Source organism: Suncus etruscus, chromosome 18, assembly GCF_024139225.1.
Source record: "Suncus etruscus isolate mSunEtr1 chromosome 18, mSunEtr1.pri.cur, whole genome shotgun sequence".
NCBI classification, from domain to species: domain Eukaryota; kingdom Metazoa; phylum Chordata; class Mammalia; order Eulipotyphla; family Soricidae; genus Suncus; species Suncus etruscus.
In genome coordinates, this window is record NC_064865.1 from 1,438,687 (window position 1) to 1,464,980 (window position 26,294).

At 49.0% G+C, this 26,294-nt stretch overlaps 2 protein-coding genes across 2 annotated transcripts; one reads left to right on the forward strand and one right to left on the reverse strand.

Moving 5' to 3' along the window:
* The first annotated feature begins 1,135 nt into the window (after positions 1-1,135).
* Positions 1,136-10,626, forward strand: GUCA1A (guanylate cyclase activator 1A). The gene is made up of 4 exons (XM_049765205.1): positions 1,136-1,336; positions 9,441-9,590; positions 10,072-10,165; positions 10,460-10,626. Exons 1-4 carry the CDS (start codon positions 1,136-1,138, stop codon positions 10,624-10,626), a joined length of 612 nt encoding a protein of 203 aa, XP_049621162.1.
* An 8,527-nt stretch (positions 10,627-19,153) lies between these two features.
* On the reverse strand, positions 19,154-25,667 carry GUCA1B (guanylate cyclase activator 1B). Its single transcript, XM_049765206.1, is given in 7 exon segments — positions 19,154-19,281; positions 20,955-21,075; positions 22,669-22,716; positions 22,919-23,001; positions 23,004-23,059; positions 25,458-25,487; positions 25,489-25,667. Coding segments are annotated over 7 exon segments (645 nt in total).
* Between the last annotated feature and the right edge of the window lie 627 nt (positions 25,668-26,294).

Genomic DNA, 26,294 nt, shown 5'->3' on the forward strand with positions numbered 1-26,294 from the left:
AAAGCAAGTTTCACTCAGACCCCGTGAAGACGGAGGAAGGTCAGGCCGGGGAAGGTAGGGCAGGGTGCATGCTGGGCTTGGCCTTTCTCCCAGCATCCAAGTCTGATGTATCTGAATTTAGGCTCCATTCATGAACCACCTTTGAAGTTTTTGGCTGCAAAGCTGACGGGGAGAGAGAGAGAGAGAGAGAGAGAGAGAGAGAGAGAGAGAGAGAGAGAGAGAGAGAGAGAGAGACTGCCATATGGGCCCGGCTTACCATGAGCTTTGCAGAATCAAGGGGAGCAAGCGGTTCGCCATGTACAGTTCTCTCTCACTGGTATCTGTTCTCATACCTTTTGTATGAGAATTCTCAGGGTCAGGGGATTTAGCCTTCCATAGAAGAAAATTCCATCTTAGGGGGTGGAGTGTGCATATGTGTGTGCATAAGCATGTAAACACACACAAGTAGATATGTGCGCATCCACAGACTTATGGAATAGGGACATCCTCCTTGGACAGGTTTAGTCTACAAATTTGCTTTATCCCTAGGGGTGCTCCTCTGGTAGCTCAGGTGGGTAAAAAGTGGCCTAGTGCAATGCACAACTACATGGCAGCAGTAGCTAAGAGTCCAAGGCTGCAGCAGTTCTAGAAGAGAAATGAGCTATTTCTAACAGGCTCCTCAGTGCCCTGCTAGATGGAAGGCTTTTTATTAAAAACCTCGTCTCAGGAGGAGAGGCACAAGATGGGCACAGGCTGGGCATGGCTCTGCCTGGGAAGGCGGGATAAGGAGATTGCAACCAGGTTAGGAAAATCCTCTCCCACCTGTCAACTCAGGGCTGTAATCTGGGGCCTCTGAGCCTCAAGCTTTGTTCTATTTTCATTCCTCTAGTCTAGGGGAACAGGCTGGTCAGGAGTTGGTGAGAGCATTTCTATGCTAGTGCTCTGGCATTCTCTGGGTCTGGGTGCAGGTTTGCATGCCCCCGCCCCACGCCCAGTCACTTTTCCCTTCTGCCCAGATTGATCTGACCAGTCAAGCCCATCTTTGCTCAGATCTGCCGAACTCTGGCCTGCTAGCCGGCCGGTTTCAGTAACCCAACAGGGAGCAGTGGGGAAGGGGCCATTTGGCCTTGTTTGACCTCTGGTTCAGTGAACAAAGATGGGCAATGTGATGGAGGGCAAGTCGGTGGAGGAGCTGAGCAGCACCGAGTGCCATCAGTGGTACAGGAAGTTCATGTCCGAGTGCCCCTCGGGCCAGCTCACGCTCTATGAATTCCGCCAGTTCTTTGGCCTCAAGAACCTGACACCGTGGGCCAGCCAGTACGTGGAGCAGATGTTTGAGACCTTTGACTTCAACAAAGTGAGCAAGGGTTGGGGTAGAGTGTGCTGGGGAAGCCCCACTGTGTGTGTGTGTGTGTGTGTGTGTGTGTGTGTGTGTGTGTGTGTGTGTGTGTGTGTATAGAGTTTGGGCAGGAGAGGACAGAGTGTGGGAGGAGTGACTGTGGAATATTTGGGGGGGGGAGATTTGGGGCCACAGGTGGTGGCACTCAGGGATTATTCATGGCATGGTTCTGCACTCAGAAATTACTCCTGGTAGGCTCAGGGAACCATATGGGATGCCAGGGATAAAACCCTAGAAAGGCATGTGCAAGGCAAATGCCTTACCCACTGTACTCACTCCAGCCCAATGAATTTTTTTCTTCCCTTCCCATCCCTCTCTTTCCTTTTTTTTGGGGGGGGGGGGGTTTGTGGGATACCAGGGATAGAATCTTAGTTGGCTGCATGAAAAGCAAGTGTCTTACCCATTGTACTATCACTGACTTCTGATTGTAATTTTTCTGTGTTGTGTGTGTTTGGGGGGCTACCCACCCACATCGGGGAATCCCCTAATCCACATGCATTAAGCACTGACCGTGATTCAGAAATGAGTTAGACTCTGGCCTGGCCCACTCACAAACACTTGGAGGGTGGATTTTGGGGTGGTTCACAGATCAGAGCCATGAGAACTGAGCAGTCTGTGAGCTCAAGAAATACCTGCCTATTACACACCCACTGCAAGGTGAAAAACCCCATTCGAACCCTGAAGGGTCCTGAGCCCCCACTGGGCACTGTCCATAAATGCTATGTGTGGGTCAGAGCTCACAGGCTGTGAGGAGGAGGAGCAAGCAGGGAGCCTGCTGGCAGGTCTGGGGCATGAGCAGGACAAGTGCCTGTGACCTGGACACCCCACCCCAGGATGATCTGGGAACTGCAGAGTGGGGGAAGAGGCAAGGTTACTTGGTCCCCAGTTATCTTGGCTCCAGGTCGGTCTCCTGACTGTTTGTTTAGATGCATTTGTGGGATGTCCTGATGACAGCGGGGGCGTGAAAGGGGGAGGTGGGCTCTGTAGGTTTGAGTTTCTTGTTTTCACCATCAAGGTGAGCTGAAGTCTTTCTTCTCCATCACATCTCCCTGTGGCTGTATGGATGCCTCTTGCCTAGCCCACAGATGTTGAGGGTATCTGGGAAGATGCGTGTGGACTTTCCAACAGCAAATCTTCCATCTGTGGGTAGAAATTCAGTTCAGCTGCAGTGGTAGAACCACAGTCACAAGCCTGATTCCTGCAGATCTGATGAAGTCCTGCCATGTCTACTACAAGTTAGAGAGGGCACCCCCAACCCTACCTATAGGGCCCAGATCCATGATCAATGAGGCTCCCACAGAAAAGCTACAGCTCAGAAGCTATTTAAAACTCACTCGCATTTCAGGTCGAGGTCAAAGAAGATTATGGGCTTTGAATGCAGCACCAAGGGGGGAAAGACAGTGCTGAAGGGCCTTCCTGAGGGGTGCAGAGTTGTACAGGACTGCAGAGGGGATGCCTTGAACCCCCCAATTCTCCTGACAGTGCTCACTACTAAGCAGAGATAAGGAGAGTAAAGGTTGAACAATTATTACACCCCCAACATGTTCTTCTTGCCTGTGGAGGCCATTCCTTCGGTGGTAGATTGTACCTTGAAGGACTTCATAACTACCACTCTGACCTTCCCATTAGGCCCAGCACATCCCCTCCCTAGGTACATGAGCAACCTGGGCCCTGTTTCCTCAGAAATTCTGGGACTTGTTTTGTTTGGAGCCACTCCATGCTCAGGGTTAGTCTAAGTCCTTTGCTTGGGGGGCCGGGGGTAAGGTTTATTCATTGCTGGGGTGGAACCCGGGTTCCAGTATTCAAAGAAAGCTTGGTTTTCTCAGGGGCCTACCCCACCCTGTGCCACAGTCTCTGCCCTGTCCCTTCCATGGACACCCTCAGAGCTTGCTTTAAACCTACTTCATTGGGGCTAAACACAGCCCCTTCCCCTGCATTCACAGGACTCTCAACCAGGGTGTTACAAGTCAGCCCCTGAAGAGGTTGACTGATGGAGGGATGGAGGATGAGGTCTTTTCCCTCCAGCTCGGAGCACGCGTCTGCTACCCTGTACAGCCGACGGTTCTGAGGTGAAATGGCGGGTAAACAGCTCGCAGTCAGGCTTGTGGAAATATTAGCTTTATTCGGTGGGCTACACTGAAGTCCAAGGTCTCAGACTCAGTTCCAGCCAACCACCCCTCGCCTTCCACAGACCCTTGTTTTTATCCCCCAGAACCAGGTACCACCCAATGGTGGGATCAGATACCACCCAATAGTGGAAGCAGAATCAGGTACCACCCTAGGGTGGGGGCAGAATGCCAGGTCACACCCTAGGGTAGGGCACAATCACTGATCAGGGTAGGGTCAGTAACATAATAATCCCCAAAATATTTACATACACAACACCAGGGCACCTCATCTGCTGACATGTGACATTAACTGCCATTTAGACTTATGTCCATGTGCTGTTGACACTGAGCTCCATTGGGCAGGGATCACAGGGAGGGGGCTGTGGGTCACACCTGCTGGTGCTTGGGGCCATTCCCAGCTCTGTGCTCCAGGGACCACGAGGCACAGACAAGGCAAGTGCCTTATCCCCTGCACTGTCTCTCTGGTCAAGGCAGGCAGTCATTGCCCACTGTTCATTGCTGAATTTCCAACACTCAGAACAGCTCCTGCAATACAGTAGAAGATCCATGTCCTATTGTAGGGAACATGACAATCATGAGCATAAGGACTAGTTTTATCTTTGGTCACACACATTTATATGAGCATGTCTTTGCAGCCTCTGCAGTACTTGCTTACACAGTCATACTCTTCTCTCCTCCTGTCTCTTCCTCCCTGCTGTTCTTGCTGTTTCAATATCCCAGTGTGGGTACATGCATGGTTGTGGAGCAGTTACACTAAGCCATGCTCGTTGCGGCGGAGGTAAGGGATGCACACCTGGCTGTGATGCTCCAGCGTCTTTTGCGGCAACATTCAGTGATCGCACACTTTGATGTGAAGCTCACAAAGTGCACACGGTAGCTCTCAGATCACATTTTTGTTTGTTTTGGGGCCACACCTGGCATTGGATAAGGCTTACTCCTGGCTCTGCATTCAGAGATCATTCTTGGCAGGCTCAAGGGACCATATGCACCATATTGAACTTGAGATTGGCTAAGATTGAACCTAGATTGGCCACTTGTTGTTTGTTGGTTGGTTTGTTGGTTTATTTTTGGCCCACACCTGGCAACACTTGGGTTACTCCTGGCTCTGTGCTCAGAAATCACTCTTGGGTCTGGAGCGGTGGCATAGTGATAGGGTGTTTTCCTTGCCTGTGTTAGCCTAGGATGGACCGCGGTTCGATCCCCTGGCATCCCATATGGTCTCCCAAGCCAGGAGTGATTTCCGAACGCATAGCCAGGAATAACCCCTGAGCGTCACCGGTTGTGCCCCCCCCCCCAAAAAAAAAAAAAGAAATCACTTCTGGAAGTCTCTAGGGATCATATGGGATGCCAGGAATTGAACCTGGGTCTCTACTGGATCGAATGCGTGCATGGCAAATGCCCCATCACTGTGTTATTACTCACTCTGGCCCCTGGGTTGGCCACATATAAGGCAAATGCGCTACATGCTGCATTATCCCTCCAGTCCTCAGTTCATGTTTTGTTTTGTTTTGTTTTGTTTTGTTTTGGTCCACACACCTAGTGTTGCTCAGAGGTTACTTCTGGGTCTGCACTCAGGAGTTTCTCTTGGTAGACTTGGGGGACTGAACCCAGTTTGGTTGTATGCAGGGCAAATGTATGCCTACTGGTATGCCTACCATACTATTGCCCCTATCCCAGTTCATGTATTTTAATGGAGCCGGAAATGGCCCTGTGACTAAAGCACCTGCCTTGCATGCAAAAGGCCATAAATTTCATCCCTGATGCTACACATACATTAAACAGCATCTGAAATCTCTTCCCAGCTGCAGTTCTGGTCACATCACAGGCAGTGTGAGCACTGTTGCTAAGGGGTACAATGACCTCAGACGAGTACAACTAAAATGATGTTTGAGGGGTCAGGAGATTATTTAAAGGAAGTGGACAGCATGTTCTGAAGGTAATGCTGGACCACCAGTACTCCCTATACCACTGGGTTCCCCAGCACTGAGCTGGGAGTGGTCCCTGAGAAATGCTGGTGTGGTTCCCAAATTAAAACAAACAAACAAACAAAAAGCCGGTGATTTCCACGAGGAAGACCTGGGTTTGATCTGTAGCCCTACAGGGTCAGCTCAGCACTGCTGGAACCCCCTTAGAAGCAAGCTGGGAGCAGCAGGTCAAAGACAGCACAGTGGGTAGTGCCCTTGCCTTTCATGCTGTGACGCTGGTTTCACCCCCAGCACTACATATGGTTCCCTGAATCCCGCTAGGAATGATCCCTAAACACAGAGCCAGGAGGAAGCCCTGAGCATTGCCAGGAGTGGGCTCCAAGCCCTATTATATATACTTGGTGGTAGCTCCAGGGATCAAAGCCAGGACCTCCACATACAAGGCACATGTGCTATTTCTGAGCTGCCTACACTGTCCCAACCACCAAGAAATATTCATGTCATCTTCCTGTGCAGAAACAGAAGCAAAGGGCTGTGTATCTGTCCAAGTCTGTCTCCTTGTTTTCCATCTTTGAGAACAACAGCACATGGCTTTTCCATTGCCCTTTTCTAGTCCTTGGATTTACTTAGAAAAACATTTTAATGGGGCCATCCCCAGCAGCTTGCATGGTTATAAATGCTAGAGCAGCAGTGCTGGAGAGTTATCAGGGCTGCAGGCATGGTGGTCAGGGATGCCACAACATGCAAGCATCCAACTCAGGGCCTTGCATATGCTGGATATGTGCTCTACCATTTGGGCTAGTTCCCTGCTTCTTAGCTATCTTTTGTTGTTGTTGTTGTTGTTGGGCCACACCAGGTGACGCTCAGGGGCTACTCCTGGCTATATGGTCAGAAATATCAGAAATTGCTCCTGGCTGAGGGACCATATGAAATGCCGGGGAATCAGACCGCAATCCGTCCTAGGTCAGCGCATGCAAGGCAAACACCCTACTGCTGCGCCACCGCTCAGCCCCCCCCCCCCACCAGCTATCTTTATCAACAAAACCAATGGGCTATGGGGTGGAGCGGTAGCACAAGTGGTAAGGCATCTGCTTTGCACACACTAGCCTAGAACGGACCACAGTTTGATCTCCCCACTGTCCCATATGGTCCCACAAGCCAGGAGCGATTTCTGAGCACATAGCCAGGAGTAACCCCTGTGCATCACCGGATGTGGCTCAAAAAACAAAAACCAGAAAACAAAAAAACAATGGGCTAGAGATAGTACAGGGACTAAGGCACAGGCCTTGCATATGATTGAACCTGGCACCACTTATGGTTTTCTAGGCACCGCCCGTATGGTGAAAGACCCCAAAACAAAAGTAATAAAACTCATTAAAAATCTTTTCAAAAACATGGAAAGTTCTACAAAAGAGAAGCAGAAATGTCCTCACCCCAGCCCTGGCCCAGGGCACATCCTTCTAGTAGCATCTTGTCTCCCCAAGCATTGTGGCCCAGGGTTTGCTCCATGCTGACAAAAATGCTGGGAATGTGGCTGGTTGCAGCATATGATCCAGGATGTGTGAAAGCCCCTGATGATGGGAAAACACCCTGTTCCAAGTGCTCACTGTGATCAGAACAACTGAAGGATTGATCCTCACGGCATCCTGCTCTGTCACTGCCAAGCTCCAGCAGCAGCAGCAGCAATAGCAATGCCCAGCTCCTGCTGGCTCTTGCTGGCATACTGGCTTTCTGACAACTGCATGAGTCTGGCCCTTCTCCTCGGATCCTTCTGCCACAAAAAATCATTGGCAGTCGGGATTGGAAGAAGGGAGTTGGAGTCCTGGTTCACAGCTGAGTCCAGGGCTCCTGTCCTTCAATTGAGAAAGCTTCACTCTCCCACTGCAGAAGACGGGCAGCAGTGGGGAGATGGGTAAAATCCAGTCAGTGTTCCCTGCTCCCCTAATTCTGCTGCAAGAGGGCTGCCATGACCCAAGAGGGTTAGTGTTACATTTGGAGAGGGCCTGGAGAAATATTCCACAGGGATGTCTTGCGCCCCACCGTGCCCCATGACGAATGCCTTTCAGAACTGATGGGACATTGTCTCCTCCAGGAAGTCCCCCAGCCCCTCTCCTCCTGCTGCTGCTGCCCCCAGAGAGTTGGATGCTCTGTGATTTCACCATCTTTCCCGCCTGTCCTGATGTGGCAGCTGAGTGGCTAGAAAGAGGGCATTGTGGCCTCTATAGCCACGGCTAATATGCATGATAGGATACTATGAGCCAGGATGCACAGAGCGCTTTGCACACCCCACTTCACTGAATACCACAACAACCCCTAGAGCAGGGATCTCAAACTCAATTTACCTGGGGGCCACAGGAGGCAAAGACGCAGGGCCGTATAAAGGATTTCGTTTACCGAATATTCGCAATAAAAAAATCGCATTAGGGGCCGGGTAGGTGGCGCTGGAGGTAAGGTGTCTGCCTTGCAAGCGCTAGCCAAGGAAGGACCGCGGTTCGATCCCCCGGCGTCCCATATGGTCCCCCCAAGCCAGGGGCGATTTCTGAGCACATAGCCAGGAGTAACCCCTGAGCGTCAAACGGGTGTGGCCCAAAAACCAAAAAAAAAAAAAAAAAAAAAAAAAAAAAAAATCGCATTAGTAAAAAAACAATCGCGGGCCCAGAGAGATAGCACAGCGGTGTTTGCCTTGCAAGCAGTCGATCCAAGACCAAAGGTGGTTGGTTTGAATCCCGGTGTCCCATAGGGTCCCCCGTGCCTGCCAGGAGCTATTTCTGAGCAGACAGCCAGGAGTAACCCTTGAGCACCGCAGGGTGTGGCCCCCAAAAAAAAAAAATCACAAAAAATTGATTAAACATTTGCATACCCAAACGGAACTGCTCGGGGGTATGTGAATGTTTAATGTGATTTTTTCTTACTAATGCGATTTTTATTGCAATTATTTGGTAACCGAATAATCATGAATACTGCGATATTTGAAGGCCAGCCTCGGGCCACAAATGACCGCGAGCCGCAAGTTTGAGACCCTGCTCTAGAGGAAGGTGGTGATATCTTACTGTTGTAGGAAGGAACTTCGGGCTTGGTACATACTGGGTTCTTTGTCCTAGAGGCCACAGTCTCCAGCCTCTTTGGAAGAAACCAGGACTGACTCTCTCTCTCTCTCTCTCTCTCTCTCTCTCTCTCTCTCTCTCTCTCTCTCTCTCTCTCTCTCTCTCTCACACACACACACACACACACACACACACACACACAGTCCCATCTTTCTGAGCCCTGAGTCCCCACTTAGCACAATATTTAGCAAGCAGGTTCTCAAGCAAGTTAGAAGAATCGGGGTAAGACTGCGAAAGCATCTCATGCCTCCCTCTGTCCCTCCTACCTATATTTGCACCTGTGTGAGTTCATCTCTCACACATCCCCACTCTTCAGGGCCATTCTTCCGTGGCACTCCCTCTACTCCTTTTTGCAATTGGAAGGGCTCAAGCCTGAGCACCCAGGAAGTAAATAGCTGAGGCAGATGCACACACCTCAAAACAGTACTTCTGAAGTATACACAGTCCTATAAACAGATGAGAAATCGTTTCAATTTACAAAAAGCAAGAAGCCAGTGAAGATGCTGTCGCAGCCCCTCAACCCAGTTAGGAGAGTCAATTCAGGGGCCAGAGAGATAGCATGGAGGCAAGGACATTTGCCTTGCATGCAGAAGGATGGTGGTTTGAATCCCGGCATCCCATATGGTCCCCCAAGCCTGCCAGGAGCAATTTCTGAGCATAGAGCCTGGAGTAACCCCTGAGCGCTGCCGGGTGGGACCCAAAAACCAAAAAAAGAAAAGAAAAGAAAAAAGAGAGAGAGAGAGAGAGAGTCAGTTCATCTGATTTGATCCTCCCTCCACCCCATCCTCAGGGTAGGGTCATCCAGAGTATGAGAAAGGGGCACACGCCAAGGGGCCAGCCCCGAGGGAGCTCGGAAAGGGAGCTTGGAGCTTGGATGGGGACTCACGGGCCGCCTCTCTCCCAGGATGGCTACATAGACTTCATGGAGTATGTGGCGGCGCTCAGCTTGGTTCTCAAGGGCAAGGTGGAACAGAAACTGCGCTGGTACTTCAAGCTCTATGATGTGGACGGCAATGGATGCATCGACCGGGCTGAGCTGCTCACCATCATCAGGGTAAGTGCAGCTGCAAACAGCTGGGTGGGTGGAGTGGGGCCATTTGAGGGGCTGGGAAAATGGAGGGGCAGGTCCACTAGAAGGAGAGACTGGCTCACTGGAGAGAGGTCATTAGAGGGGTGAGGCCTGGGGAGTGGGCCATTAGCAGTGTGGCATTGGATGCATCATCAGAGGGGACAGACAGGCACCTGGCACTTAGGGCGAGTTGAGAGGCCCAGGCTTAGGTCTCCAGCCCCAAGTTCTGCTGTCTACCAGTGGACAGACAGCATTGGGCCTGCAGGTTCTGATGCTGCAGCCACGGACGTTCCTTCCCTCCGCCTCAGTTTCCTCACCTGTACCCAGAGACTAGAGAGGCCTCGAGTCCCAGATCTGCTTCTCTGCCTCCCTGCATTCGGGTATCTTGGAAGGCCCAGGAGCAAGGGTTGCCTGTCCTAGCCCAGAATTAGGGCAGGTTTTCTCAAACCTTCTCCTTCCTCCCCAGGCCATCCGAGCCATTAACCCCTGCAGCGACTCCACCATGACTGCTGAGGAGTTCACAGAAACCGTGTTTACCAGAATTGATGTCAACGGGGATGGTGAGGAGATTGTTGGGAGACCCTAGGATACTGGGGTGCCCGGGATGGAAAGGCAGCTGAGGAAGGGGTGAGAGGCAGGGGCATCCCCTTTTCCACCCTGCTCCACTCCTCAGCTGTGTTTCAGAAATTCCTTCCCCACCCCAGCTTGAAGCTTTGCCTGCTTCACTTCCAGCTGCTTCCCCCAATGTTGCTTCTGCCTCCCCTTTGCCAGACTCTTGCTGGTGATGGAGCTGGGGTGCGGAGGTCCTGGCCTCAGTGAAGTTCTCCTTCCATGCCTGCCTTTCTCTCCACCAGGGGAGCTGTCCCTGGAGGAATTCATGGAGGGTGTCCAGAAGGATCAGATGCTCCTGGACACACTGACCCGGAGTCTGGATCTCACCCGCATCGTGCGCAGACTTCAGAGTGGGGTGCAAGAGGAGGAGGGGAAATCGGCGAGGTGTCAGGGGCTCTCGGATGAATGAGCCCACTCCCCAACTGCATCAGTTCTGGGGCGAGGGTGTCTGTGGTGGTGCCCTGTTATTTTCATTTATTTCTTATTTTATTTCATTTGGTCCACACCTGATGGAACTTGGGGGCTGCTCTCTGCTTATGGAGAGGGAGCAATCAGAGGACTTTGTAGTTAGTATAGAGATCAAACCCAAGGCTCCTCAAGGCAAAGCATGTCTGAACCGTCTCCTCTGCTCTCTGCATAGTTATTTATCTTGATAATTGGTAAAAGCTGCTTAGATAAAGGTTCTGCTGGTCTCTTGGGGTGCAAGCAGAGAAGGGCAATGTTGGGAGTGCAAAGCAGGGGACAGTGAAAGATGAAATTTAATCTCTGGGTGATTCAGTTGATGGACCTGAGGGAATACCTTTGGCATCTCTCTGGCATCAAGCTTCTTCCAGGTTTTCCTGCTCAGTTTCTCCATCTTCACTTTGACTATGGACTCTTCTAGATGGAGCTAGAACCAGGAACCCTGATTGGGGTCCCAAGCTCCACTCCAGTGCTTCATTCAGCCAGAGACCCTGCCCAAGGGCCCTGGAGTCCACTTGTGAGATTGTCCTGATTCCCTTCCACAAGCACCTATTAGTCATGTTACACATACAAGGAATTTGCTGGCAGATGGAGAAGCATATAAGACAAGCAACACTCCCCCCTCCCCTCAAAAAGGACCCAGTGATAGCACAGTGGTAGGGCATTTGCCTTGTACGCAGCAGACCTGTGACAGATCCGGGTTGTATCCCCGGCATCCCATATGGTTCCCCAAGCCTGCCAGGAGTGAATTCTGAGCCCAGAGCCAGGAGTAACCTCTGAGCGCCTCTTGGTGTGGTCCAAAAAAAAAAAAAAAAAAAAAAAAAAAAGACAAGCACTAGCACAGTAAAACCTGCTGAGAGATCTGAGAGATGCTGTGGACAGATTCCTGCAGGATAAGGACTGTGAGCAGGTCTAATGCAGAGCTAGCCCTGACTTTGAATGTGGAGAAGGAATTAGGTGGAGACAGTGATGGCAGAGGCATGAATGTGATGCAAGAGTTGCACTGGGGGAGGGTGATGGAGAGAAGCTTTCTTTCTTTCTTTCTTTCTTTCTTTCTTTCTTCTCTTTTTCTTTCTTCTTTCTTTCTTTCTTTCTTTCTTTCTTTCTTTCTTTCTTTCTTTTCTTTCTTTCTTTCTTTCTTTCTTTCTTTCTTCTTCTCTTCTTTTCTTTTTTCTTCTTCTTTTCCTTCCTTTTCTTCCTTCTTCCTTCCTTCCTTCCTTCCTTCCTTCCTTCCTTCCTTCTTCCTTCCTTCCTTCCTTCCTTTCTTTCTTTTCTTTCTTTTTCTTTTCTTTCTTTCTTTCTTTCTTTCTTTCTTTCTTTCTTTCTTTCTTTCTTTCTTTTCTTTCTTCTTTCTTTCTTCTTTCTTTCTTTCTTTCTTTCTTTCTTTCTTTCTTTCTTTTCTTTCTTTTCTTTCTTTCTTTCTTTTTCTCTTTCTTTCTTTCTTCTTCTTCTTCTTCCCTTCCTTCCTTCCTTCCTTCCTTCCTTCCTTCCTTCCTTCCTTCCTTCCTTCCTTCCTTTTCTTCCTCTTCCTCTTTCTTTCTTTCTTTCTTTCTTTTTTACTTTTTTCTTTTTTAAAAATATAATTATTTAAGCAACATGGCTACCAATTTGTTCAAGGTTGAGTTTGTCATAGAATATACACCACCCTTTCCCAGTGCACATTTCCCACCACCGATGTCCCCAATTTCTCTCCCACCCACTCTTCCCGCCCCAAGAGAAATTTTCTTAAGTGTAAATTGCAGGTATTGTGTTGATTGTATTGGGTTTAATTTTATCAAATTAAAACAACAGGGGTTTCTTGCTTCTGGGGTTTTTTTTTTTGTTTGTTTGTTTGTTTTTTAGGAAGCACCTCCTCAGGTTTCAGAAATGCGTTAAAAGAATAGCTCCCAGGGGTGGGGAGATAGTACAAGAGTTAAGGCATTTAACTTGCCTTAACATTATTGACCCAAGATCGATCCTAGGAATCCCATTAAAAAAAAAAGTGACACCTATATCCCATAGTCTCTGCATGTAAGCTCATCAACCCAGCTCCACAGACTCATGACTAATCTTGGGAAAGATGCAAGCTTCTAAAATTCATGGGATGCCGGAGCTAGCATTTGCCTCTCACGAGGCCCTGGGACCGACCTGGGTTTAATTGCGAGCATCCCATATGTTCCCCCCAAAGCCTGCCAGGAGCAATTCATAAGTGTAGAGCCAAGAATAACCCCTGAGTGCTGCCAGGTGTTGGCCCACCACACCCCCAAATAAACTAAACTATAATTCATGAGTACACTAGACTTCTGGTTGAAAGCTGGCTCTCTTGGAAGAGGGACAGACTGAGTCCCTGCCCTACCAAAGCCCTGGCAGCCACATCCACACCCCACCGTGCAAACAGTCCAACTTCACTATTCACAACTAATCTCTGCAGAGACACCAAACCAATGAAAATTCCAGTACACCAGTTCAGAGGCTAAAAACTTGGGGTCTTTTTGGAGTAGAGGTGGGCAATCTCCTTCACCACTACTGCCAGAAGCCTCAGTAGTCACAGATCCTGTAGTTACTGGAGTGTGTGGTTGCATACATGGCCATGCAACACCACCAAATTCCTCAATATTGAGAGCTCAGTAGAAACACCCCAAGTTAGATGGGAAAGTATCATGGAAGAACTAAGCTCAATTAACACAGAAGCTCAACAAAAACAGTAACACAGTGGCCAGAGAGTAGCATGGAGGTAAGGCTTTTGCTTTGAATGCAGAAGGACGGTGGTTCAAAACCCGGCATCCCATATGGTCCCCTGAGCCTGCCAGGAGCGATTTCTGAGCATAGAGCCAGGAGGAACCCCTAAGCTTGCCAGGTAGGACCCAAAAAAACCAAAAACAAATGAAAACAGTAACACAGAATGCTTAACATAGCAACAAACAGCTTACTTAGTAAACCTTCACCCCATGGTAAGGTACAAGAATTATCACAAATTTTCTTTTACTAAAGTATTTTTTGATAATTCTATTAGCCCTTTAGTTGTGGCAAGAAATGTAAATTAAATATAAATATAAATTGAACTATTTGTGCCTACTAAGGGGACAGGCTGAGGGGTGGGAAGGAAACTAGAGGCATTGGTGGGAGAAAGGTTACATTGGTAGGGGGATTGGTGTTGAATTGGTAAATGCCTGAAACAACTGTACTACGCACAACTTTGTAAACCATGGTGTTTAAATAAAATATAAAAAGGGGGCCGGGCGGTGGCGCTAGAGGTAAGGTGTCTGCCTTGCTAGCGCTAGCCTAGGACGGACCGCAGTTCGATCCCCCAGTGTCCCATATGGTCCCCCAAGCCAGGAGCGACTTCTGAGCGCATAGCCAGAAGTAACCCCTGAGCGTCACTGGGTGTGGCCCAAAAACCAAAAAAAAATAAAATAAAATAAAATAAAATAAAATATAAAAAGTTAAAAAGCAAAAATTTTGCTTCCTGTTGCTTTAGTTAGTAGGAGCATTGAAAAGTTGAAGGAACTTATTTTGCTTTTGTTTTTGTTTTGGGCCAGGACTTACTCCTGGCTCTAGACATAGGGATCTTTCCTGGTGGCTTTGGGAGACCTATGGGGTCTTAGGGCTTGGCTACATGCAAGACAAATAACCTATCCACTATACTCCAGCTCCCAACCTTTTCTTTTGGATTTTGGGCCACACCAGGTAGCACTCAGGGGTTACTCCTGGCTGTGTGCTCAGAAACAGCTCCTGGCAGGCTTCTGGGACCATATGGGATGCTGGGGATGGAACCCTGGTCGGTCACAAGCAAGGCCAACGCCCTACATGCTGTGCTATTTCTCCAGCCCCAACTTTCCCTTTTTTGTTTTTATTTTTGGGCCACACCTGGTGTTGCTCAGGGGTTACTCTTGGCTGTCCGCTCAGAAATAGCTCCTGGCAGGCACAGGAACCATATGGGACACCGGGATTCGAACCAACCACCCTTGGTCCTGGATCAGCTGCTTGCAAGGCAAACGCCGCTGTGCCATCTCTCCAGGCCCTCAACTTTCCTTTTTAATTTCTTTTGGGGCCACACCTGATATATTTCAAAGCTTAACTTGGGCTCTGTGCTCAGGAATCACTCCTCATGAGACTCAGAAGATTATATGGCGTACTGGAGATCAAACCTGGGTTGGCTGTGTGCAATGCAAACATCTTAACTCACTGTACTATTTCTCCAATTCCCGAGATGCAATGTTCGAATGACAGTACAGAGATTAATCATGACCAATGACCAGCTGTAATATGTATTTTGAATATGCACAAGTGTGTATATGTTATGTATGACTGTGAGTATATTTATGTAACATATGAGTGATCACATGTGTATAGGATTTGTGCGCATGTATTCGTATCTGTGCACAAGTGTATCTGTGTGATTGTGCACTCAGGGGTTACTCCTGTCTCTGCACTCAGAAAGCAAGTTCGGGGAACCATATGGGATGCAGCAATCAAACCTGGATCTGTCCTGGTCATCTGCGTGCAAAGCAAATGCCCTACTGCTGTGCCATCACTCTAATCCTGAATTACAAGTCTTTCACAGTTGTATTTCAAGCATATAGTGACAGAGAATTAAGCCCATTCCCACCACCAGTGTTGACCTCCCTCTACTAGAGTTCCCATCACACATCCTATCCTCCACTCCGCTTGGTCTACCAATGTAACAGGTCCACTTTGTGTTTAGCTTGTTATAATTTGGGTCTCTTGATTCTATTGTCATTTTCTTTGGTATTTAGTTCTGACCTTTTTTTTCCCCCACTCAATGCATCTGAGACTACTTGGCCCCTGTGTCCCACCCACATAGTTTTCTTTTCTCAATTTGAAGGAAGACATAGAAATATGAGGCAAAATAAAATGGCTTGTGTTCTTAGATTCTATGAAAAAGGTGAGAGCCCCTATCTAGAAGATCTAAATAACAATTTTATAAAAGGGGGGGAGATATAGCATGTTTTTTGTTGCTGCTGTTTTGTTTTGTTTGCATAGGTGCAGGGAACATTGGGGAAATTAGAAAGGAAATTTCCTTGGCCTAAGAGATACAGGGTGTCTCTACCCATGAAGCATACTGTCATAAGACCAGACTTCGGGCATGTTAGTTGTCCAACCCCAAGGCCTTTCTTTATGGTTCCAGGAAAAGTTCTACTCAGTTGTGGTTGTAGTCAGTGTTCTGTAATTAGAGATATGAGTTTTTGCACAGTTTCTAAGACAAAGCTGTGGTGTCACAGAGCATCTTCTGATTTCATCTCACTGTTAGGTAGCGAGGTAGGGCAACCTGCCCTTAGATCAAGTTGTTGCTGCTTCTTTGCCATTAGGATCGCACATGAAGCTATCCTGGAGCAAGCTGATGCCAGAGCAGCATTAGGGCCACTCCTGGGGGGAGGGCTTTGATTCCTGGTGCTTGTGCAGGAAACTGTGCAAATTCTCAGGTTGGGGATCCAGGGTTTGGGTTTGGTCAGTTCAAACGTTTTAAAGAGGGGTTCAGTTCACTGTTCCTCAGACCATTGGAGGGCCAGACTATAGTTTTAAAAAAAAACGATTCTCATGGGCCCGGAGAGATAGCACAGCGGCGTTTGCCTTGCAAGCAGCCGATCCAGGACCCAAGGTGGTTGGTTCGAATCCCGGTGTCCCATAGGGTCCCCCGTGCCTGCCAGGAGCTATTTCTGAGCAGACAGCCAGGAGTCACCCCTGAGCACCGCCAGGTGTGGCCCAAAAACCAAAACAAAAAACAAACAAAAAAAAACTATGAGCGGGGCCGGAGAGATAGCATAGAGGCAAGGCATTTGCCTTTCATGCAGAAGGACCGTGGTTAGAATCCTGGCATTTCATATGGTCCCCTGTGCCTGCCAGGAGTTATTTCTAAGCATAGAGCCAGAATCCTTACTCTATGCTCAGAAATCGCCCCTGGCAGGCCCAGGGGACCAGATGGGATGCCGGGATTCGAACCACGACCTTCTGCATGCAAGGTAAACGCCCTTAACTCATGCTCTCTCCAGCCCCAATTTACCAGTATTTCAATGTGATCTATGGGCGCCTGCCTTTGGCGGGTGTAGTTTGAGGACCCCCTGCCTGAGACTGAGAGGAGAAGTTGAGAGGCAGAGAGAAGGAGGGGAGTTGGAAAGTGTGGTGTCCATTCCACACATGTGCACTGCGGGCCCGGGACGAGTTGGCTGCTAAGCAGGACAGGCATCAGTGGCAAAAATACCCTGTGAGCCAGATAAATGTCCTTGGTAGGCAGCCTATGGCCTGTGAGTCATAGTCTGGGGACCCCTGGTGTAGGATGTGGGATTGGGCTGCTGTAGTTCAAGCAAAGGGCAACTGTCCCCACCCCCACTCCTTTCTGAGAATGCAGGGGTATTAGCTTGGAACGGGCTATCTGGAAACTACCAGTGGTCATCATTTTCTTTTGGAGTTTGGTGAGGAGCTGAGCCATTTTTCTGCCCGGAGGATGGCAGCTGGAACTATCTCTGACCCCTAACATTTATTTGTACAGGAAACTTCAGATGAATGTCAGATCTTGAAATTCCAGGTTAGATCTCATAGATTTATTTTTCACACATAAACATGAGAACGTATCTTTTCAAATGAGTTCCTCAGCCCCCAGCAACCAAGAATGACTCTCTTTTCATTTCATTGTTTTCAGGACCTCACATGGCAGTGCTCAATGCTTGGGGGTCATTACTGGAAGTGCTTGGGGAACCATGCAGTGCCAGGAATCAAACCAGACCTCCTACAAGCAAAGCCTGCATTCCAGACCATTGGGCTCTCTAAGCCGCACTGTTTCTTTTAATGTAGTTTCTTTTTTATTTTATTTTATTTATTTTTTTGGCTTTGGCATACAATCAGCTATGCTCAGGACTTAGTCCTGTCTCAGGGAGTAAAAGAGCTCAGGAATCACTTTTGGAAGGTTCTGGGGACCATCTGGTGATACTGGAGATCAAACCAGGATCTATAATGTTGTATACAGAGTAAGTATAGCAAAAACAGTTTCACATGGGGTCAGAGTGATAGCACAAGAGGTAGGATGCTTGTCTTACATGTGGCCGATCTGGGTTCGATCTCCAACATCCTATTTGGTCTCCTGAATTCGCCCAGGAGTGATTCCTCAGTGCAGAGCCAGGAGTAACCCATGAGCACCACCAGGCGTGGCCCCAAACCCAAACCAAACCAAATTTGCTCCACACCTAGAAAAATAGCAATATGGAAACAGCCTGACATGTCAATGTGGAGGTTAGGGAAGAGAAATGGATGTCATGGGCCACTTAGAAGTTGGAGGCAAAGAGTGACCTAGATCAGTATACTAATTCCATCCAGAGAAATAATCTTTTTTATTTTCTGGCGGGGGGAGTGGGGTGAGGTGGGAGGAGCCAAACCTGGAAGCTCAGGGCTTCTTCCTGGCTCTCTGTTCAGAATTGACCCTTGATGGTGCTCAGGAAATTAAACTAGGGTTAGAGAAGTGCAAGGCAAGTACCCAAACATCTGTATTATTTATTTCTCCACCCCAAGAGATTTTTTTGCCTTATTTTGTTTGGGAGTTACAGCCAACAGTATTGAATTTACTCCTGCTTGTGCTCAGGGATTATTCCTGGTGGGCTTTGGGGACTATGTAGGATGCCAGGATCAAACCCAGATTGACCATGTGCAGAGCAAGTATCCTACTTGCTGTACTGTGGCTTTGACCCAAGAAAAGGATCCTTAAAGAAGATTCACCTTGCTGTGCTGGGGAATCACGCTGGGTGGGGACTGAAAGGGTGACTGGGGGTGCTGGCAGGAACTAAAGCTCCAAGACATCTCCTTCAAGCACAGCCCTACTATGAAGTTAGAAATTAGAGCTGTTGTAATTTCTCTACGAAGTAATTCCTGATGATGGCAAGTAGGATAGGTTGAGACATGGACCCCAGGCCCTATCTCATGATCTACCCCTACCCTGACTCCTGACAAGCCTTCGTCCTCCACTTCTGCTCCCAGCTCTCATCCAGGTGGCTTCCCCTTGCCTTTGCCTTCTCAGTATGTTTTTCTGCAACATTTGCTGCTACTTCTGGGGACCATCAGGAAGAAGCACTGAGTTGTCCCAGGAGCAGCTTAATGGGGAGAAGCCAGTTCCCTTCCCCACCAGGAAATCCCTCCAAATGAGTGGCACCCTTTGCCTTCTTCAGACCCACAGTCTTGCAGGGCCAGAGAGACAGTACAGGGACTATGTGAGGGACCTCATTCCAAACCTGGCACCACATATGGTCCCTACCCTACCAGGAATGACCCCTGAGCATCTCCAGGTATGGCCCTATTCCCCTCTCCAAAAAATAAATAAATAAATAACCCAACAACAATGCATCCCTCCCAAGCACCCACAGGAAGATCAATTTAGGAAATGTGGGCAGAAGAAGTCTGAGCTAGAACACCCTGTTCCTCAGAAAAGCTGGGTGTAACTACAGTTTCCAAAGGGCTTGTGGACTCCCTTTGAGCTCCAGGGCCCAGGCCCCTCAGAACATGGCGCTCTGCCGCCTCTGCTGGGAGATCCAAGCCCCGGGGTTCAGATCCATCTGCAGCATCTTCATCACCCACTTGTCCCGACGGGCGCCTTCAATGAATTCACTTAGAGACAGCTGGCCTGTGAGGAGGAAGGTGGGTCACATGGGAGAGTGGGTATAGTAGGTGAGTGTTGGAGGGGGGTCTGATTATTATCTAGGTCTGAGATAAAACCTCACCTACTGTCTCCTGGGACCTTTAAGGGTCTCTGTGAGGGATCTTGTTTGCAAAAGAATTGGAGTTTGGGGGACTAGAGAAATAGGGAGGGCAATTGCCTTGCACCCAGCCAACCCAGGCCCAATCTCCAATATCCTATATAGTCCACTGAGCATTCTCTGGAGTAATTCCTGAGTGCAGAGCCAGGATTAAACCTTGAGCACTGTCAGGTAAGTCTCCACTTATAGAGGGTAGACACACTTGTTTTGCACATGGTCAATCTGTTTTTGATCCTGGAACCCCATATTGTCCCCCGAGCCAGGGCCAAAACAAACAAACAAAACAATTGGAATTTTACTTTTGCCCACCATGCTCTCTGGAAATGTTCTCTAGCAGGACTTTATATTTAATTTTATTAAATATCTTAATAGGAGGACACATCTAGTCATCCTGGTGGTGTGGAGAAGGCCCTGAACTTCTGCCAGTGGAGTAGGTGGGGTCTGTGTAGTGCCAGGGATCCAGCCTAAGGCCCTGCATATGAACTGTGCCACTTGAGTCATCTCTTTGCCTACTTGGAAATGCTTCAAAGGTCCTTGTGGATGCGTTTCCAGCCAGTCCCATGCCTGGATATTTTGTTTGTTTGTTTGTTTGTTTGTTTGTTTTTTTGGATCAAAGCAGTGGCACTCAGGGGCTACTCCTGGCTCTTTGCTCAGAAATTGCTCCTGGCAGGCTCTGGGGACCGTATGGGATACCAGGAATTGAACCAGGGTGCATCCCAGGTTGGTCCCTTCCAAGGCAAAATGTCCTGTGCTATCTCTCCAGCCCCAGCTATGCTTGTATTTTGATACCATTTACTCCTCTCAATCACAACTATCCCCACTCTCCAGATGGGAACACAGAGCACTGAGTCTGAGCTGAGAGGTTAACTGTCAGCCTGATCTCTCTGACCCTGTCTTCTTTGGGCCTGGGATATACCAAGCCATGCTCAGAGTTTACTCCTAAGTCTGTTCTCAGAGATCTGTCCTGGCTTTGCTCTGGGAACCATAAGTGGTCCTAGGGATTTGAACCTAGGTCAGCAGCATGCAAGATAAGCGCCTTAGCCCATGGACTTTGATCCTAAGTCCCTAGCTTCTCTTGCCTGGTGCCATCAGCAACTCCAAAAGAGCTTTGTTTAATCATTCTGACAAACATCCTCTTTTGTTGGCCACAATTGGCTGTGCTCAGGGTCTATTCCTGGGGTTCTCAGGGGTTGGGGGACTGACGTAAAGCAGGAGCCCAACCCTTTGAGGCATGTCCCAGGGCTTCTTTCAAGCCTCTTGTGCTTTGCTATTTCCAGACATTCTCTCCATACCCATCTCACATAAGATAACAGTTGAGGAGGTGGAGGGCCTTGGCCAAGGTCACATGGCCAGAAAGTGGGGTGCTGTGGAGGTCTCCTCTCCTAAGGCCATGGTCTCTGCCAAGGTCACATGGCCAGAAAGTGGGGTGCTGTGGAGGTCTCTCCTAAGGCCATGGTCTCTGCCAAGGTCACATGGGCAGAAAGTGGGGTGCTGTGGAGTCTCCTCTCCTAAGGCCAGGGTCTCTGCCTGCCCCAATCACCATCTCCATTGTCATCCGCCAGGAGGAAGATTCTATCCACCCTCTCCTCCGGCGTGAGCAGCTGGGAGGATGGCTGTGTGTGCAGCTCCAGCCCGCAGGCTTTCTTCAGTTTACAAATTGCCTGTGGGAGAAAAACCCAGATGAGATTCCAAGGCTTTGCCCTATCCCTTCTCCCAGGAACCTCAGCTCCCAGCACTGGTCACTCCTGGCTGTGCCTTTGAGGACCACAGAGTCCAGATCTGGACCCAAAGGAACTGTCCTAAAGCTCTTTAGCCCATTCCTGACCTCTGTGCCACTTCCCACCAATATGGATGCCATATTTGTGTTTCACTCTAGAAAATCAAAGCCCAGATGTGTTTTGGAGCTGGGTTGCCTCCTATGGGTGTATCTCTGCTCCACAGAGGAAGTGATGGAGAGACTATGAGGTATTTCTAGGTGGGGATGTGTGTCAAGTAATAGGTGGGAGGGCACAGAGCGTTCTCTTCGCCGTTGCAGGACCTCTTCTCCCAGGAGACCACATAGGACCAGGGGCTTGGGGAGGAGGCAGAGAAGCTGGGGGCTCAGCTGTAGTTCCTGGCTGGGCTCTGGAAGTCACAGGTGTGCATCTCCAGCGCATCCCTGATAGGTAAAATTTATGGCACAAAGCAAGCTTCATTTTCTGGTCTGGAAGGCTGCTGAGATGGGTAAGTACAAGATGCTGGGGTTCCAACTTGGGGTCTTCTGAACTCAGCCATGCAATTCACCCCCAATGTGTACATTTTAAGACAGGATGTCTTGGGGCCAGAGTGATAGCACAGTGGATAGGGCATTTTTCTGGCATGTGGCTGACCTGGGTTCCATCCCCAGAATTCCTAATGGTTGGTTCCCCGAGCCTGCCAGGAGTGATTTTTGATTGCAGAGTCAGGAGTAATCCCTGAGCACTTCTGGGTGTGGCCCCCAAAAACAAATAACAACAATAAAAAGATTGGTTGTCTCTGCAAATCCAACTTTAGCAGCAAATTTTGCTCTAGGATATTTGCATTAGTATCCAGTCGGTAATGTGGTATGTGTGTGTCATCTTATTTTGGTATTTAGAATGGCTTGATTCCCAAACGGATGGGAGTTTCCAAGTTCTCTGCTTCTAATTGCTTCCTAACTTGATTTTTACATGGTCAGGAAGCATGTACAGGACCCAGGGTGACCTAGAGTCCATCCCTAGCACTGCACGTCTGCCTTCCCCAGCTCCAGGCCTGTGCACTGCTGAGTATGGACTCCACACAATAATTTTTAAAGATTAAAATGTCAGAACTGGAGAGATAATATAGCAGGCAGGGCACTTGCCTTGCACATGCAATCTGGGTTTAATCCTGGCACTCCATAATGCCAAGAGTGATCAGAGTCAGGAGTAAGTCCTGAGAATTATTGGGTGTGGCCCCAAAAGAGGTGAAAATATGATTTTCTTTTTGTTTGTTTGTTTTGGGGTCACACCCGGCAGCACTCAGGGTTATTCCTGGTTCTATGCTCAGAAATTGCTCCTGGCAGGCTCTGGGAATCAATGGGATGCCAGGATTCGATTCGAACCACCTACCTTCTGCATGCAAGGCAAATGCCCTATCTCTCCGGCCCCGAAAATACGATTTTCACTAGAACAAAAGAATTCTGAGAGAAAGGAAGAAAGAAAAAAAAAGAAAGGAAGGAAGAAAGGCTCTGTGCTCACCCACCACTGACCCCTGACCTCCACAATGTCCAGAAGCTCCTGATGGTCAATGCAGCCATTGTGGTCCTTGTCATAGATCTTTTTTTTTTTTTTTTTTTTTTGGTTTTTTGGGCCACACCCGGTAACGCTCAGGGGTTACTCCTGGCTATGCGCTCAGAAGTTGCTCCTGGCTTGGGGGACCATATGGGACACTGGGGGATCGAACCGCGGTCCGTCCAAGGCTAGCGCAGGCAAGGCAGGCACCTTACCTTTAGCGCCACCGCCCGGCCCCTTTGTCATAGATCTTAAAGGTCCACTTCGGCTTGTGTTCCAGGGTGCCCCTCGGCACGAGCTTCAGGGCTGCTACATATCCAGGAAGTCGATAGTGTTGTTCTGGGGGAGAGAGGACTGAGACCCCTTCTGCACCCCTCTTAGAGTGCAGCTGGCGGTCCTCTTCAGGACTACCCCCCCGCCCCCCTGACTCAGGGCTTCCAACTCTGGAGCCTCTCTCTCCCCGTAATAGTCCCTCCATGATCACCCAGGACTATTGCTTCCCTTCAAGGCTCAGTTCAAGAGCCCCTCCTCCTTCAGGAAGCCTTCCTTCTTCTTCACTGGGGTGGGGAGGATTGACCCACATTTGGTGATGTTCAGTGATCGCTCCTGATGGACCTTGTGATCTGGGGTGCTGGGATATAAAATGCTGAGGATGGAGCCTAGTCAGCTACATGTAAGGCAAGTGCCTGCTGTACTTTCTCTCCATGAAGGGTCATGAATACTTACTTGACTTCATTTGACTTTGGGGATAGGCAGTTTGGTTTGGGGGGCACACCTGGTGGTGCTCAGGGGCATCTCCTGGCATGTACCTTGGTTCAGGGGAAGTATGCAGTGCTGGGATTTGAACTTGGAGTTCCTGCTTGCAAAGCATGTGCTCAGTCTTTTGAGTCATCTTCTGATTCTGGGCTATGATACTTTGGGAAGCAGATGAAAGGACATATTGAAGCCATCCTTTATTTTTGGGGGGGATAGAATGTTAGAGACCACACCTAGAGGTCCTTAGAGGCTGCTTGGTGTGGTGGTCCAGGATGCTGTATTTGAGGCAAATGTTTTAAATATTCCATCACCAGCTGAAACAGACCTTTAGAATTTCTCTGAGCCAGAGGGAAGGAGGGGCAGAAAGATAACTTTGGTGAGTGTCTGCAGAGAATAAGAGCTTCAGGAAGCCAGAAGTTCATTGAGCACTCCAAGAAGAAGTTTATTGGGGTTCGTACCCTAGGCGCTTGAGTGGCCTTTGAAGACATTGCCTGCCTGCCTGCCTGCCCCTAATGTTCTGGCAGCTGGCCTGATGGCAGCAGGGATGCTCAGGCAGAAGGGGCTTTCCCCAGCCACTCAGCCAAGATTAAGGCTATTTATTAATGATGATTTTACCCCACCCCACCCTGTCAGGAATGGACATCTGAGGCAAAAATAAGACTTTCAAGGATTCCAGAGGCACTGGGATGAATGACTATACTACAATTTTGTTGTTGTTTGTGGGGGGCACACCTACACCTAGCTGTGTTTTGGGATTATTCCTGGCTCTGCTCTCAGGAATTAGTCTGACGTGCTCTGGGCAGGTGGGTGGTGAGGTCACATGGGATGCCAAGGATTGGACCCATGTTGGCCTCTGGCAAGGCAGGAGCCTAACCCACTGTATTCTATCACTCTAGTGCCCGGGATGGATAATTTTTGATCAAGAGAGGAGAATGTTCTGTTTTCCAACTGAATTACAAGGAGCTTTTTGGAATCTAAGCTCTTTGAGTGAAGAGGACTGAAGGATCCCTATGGGAAAGTGGTCTCATGAGCTCTTCTAAGACCTGAGGAGTTGGCGGAACTAGCACTGAACCCACCCTTTATTGACTTCTCTCTATCCTGTCTCTGCAAGTACCTCCAGCATTCAAGGTGGGGAACACCTGGCCTACATGAACCCAGATGAAGCCAGCAGCCAGCTCGTTCCTTTCTCATAGATCTCTAGCTTCTCAGAATACTCTGGAGGGAGTGATACCAATCCTGGGCCAGGGAGATGGCTCAGGCTGTGTGCCTCCCTGGCATCTGGCATGCCTCTCGCACTAGTGATCATCCCACAGTCACTGCAACATCCATGGTTGCCCCTAAGCATGGAGCCAGGAGCTGAGAGTACAATCAGGAGTGATTCCCCCTCTATCTCCCAAAACAAAACCAGAAAAGGAACCAGATAGTTCAGCAAGTAGAGTCTTGCACATGGCTGACCCAGGTTCAACACCCAGCAACATATATGATCCCTGAGCACTGCCAGACATGGCCCATAAAACAAAAGTGAAACCCCAGAAAACACAGTCCTGTTCTTTGTGCATAGTCCTCTGCACACACACACCTGTTCCAATATAGAGAGGCCTAAACCACATGCCTTTCAACAGTTAGAAACAAAGCAAATGAACAAACAGAACAAGACAAATTCAGAAGTCCGAGGATGAGAGAGGGAGGGTTCTGGAAGGGCACAGTGGGAAGATGGGTGTGCTGGGTCCCAGATGGGTATGAATAGAAGCTAGACTACTGGGGTGTCTGTGATATAGGAGATACATAGTTGGGTGTCTGAGACCAACATCATGGCATCAATTGATGTTGCCTCAACACAGATGAAAATGTTTTAGGTAAGACCCCGAAATAGAACATTGGAGACTCAGAAGAAAGCAGAGTGATGGAAGAAAGTCAGAGAGGAGGGAAGGAAGGTCAGGATGATGCAAAGTGAGCTGTGGGGAGAATACAGGGCAGGGGAGGAGGCAGAGGGGCAGGCTATGCCGGACCCACCCCACCTTAACTCATTCCTGTCAAAGGCTTGAAATGCCTTCTACATACTTCATGGCCTCCCCATTGCCTTCGACCTTGAAGAAGCTCTTAAACTCGTGCATGAAGAGTGTGCCACTGGGACACTCCACCACGAACTTCTTGTACCAGTCCTGCAGCTCAGCCACATCCAGTTCACCAGCCGCCTCGGCCTCCTCCCAGCTGAACTGCTGCCCCATCTGGAGTTCCAGGCTCCTGCTGACAATTCCTCAGACTAGGCCCCTCTCTAGCCCTCTTCTCAGCAAGGCCTGAAATTTAGCTTCTCTTGATCAAGAGCAGCACACGATGGGGGTGAGGGGACAGGTGGGGAGGTGATGATGCGACCAGGCCAATAAGCCGTCCTAAGAAGATTCTTCTGGAAGGGCTGACCTCCACTGAATAGAGCTCCTCCAGCTCCCCCATCCTTGAGTGCTGCCAATCACTCACCAGAGCATGTGTGTGTGTGTGTGTGTGTGTGTGTGTGTGTGTGTGTGTGTGTGGTGTGTATGAAAATGAGGCCTTTCTCTAGTTTATACCTTGTCTTACCCAAAACAAAGATTATCCCTAGTTTATTTACAAGTTGTAGTTTGTTTACAAGTTGGTTTTACCCAAAACAAAGGCATTCCCCAACTTCCTCTGACTTGTAAAAGTCCACCTGGGTAGGTAGGGTAGGTTTTGTCTCTTACTCAACCCCTCCTCCCTGCTGAATTTGAAATGGTAGGATAAAGAGAGGTTTTGGTTTTGGCAGGTCCAGAGAGACCACGAGGTGAGAAGATATTCGACTCCATGTTTCTCTCCTGTCTGGCTTGGTTTATTAATTTGCACAT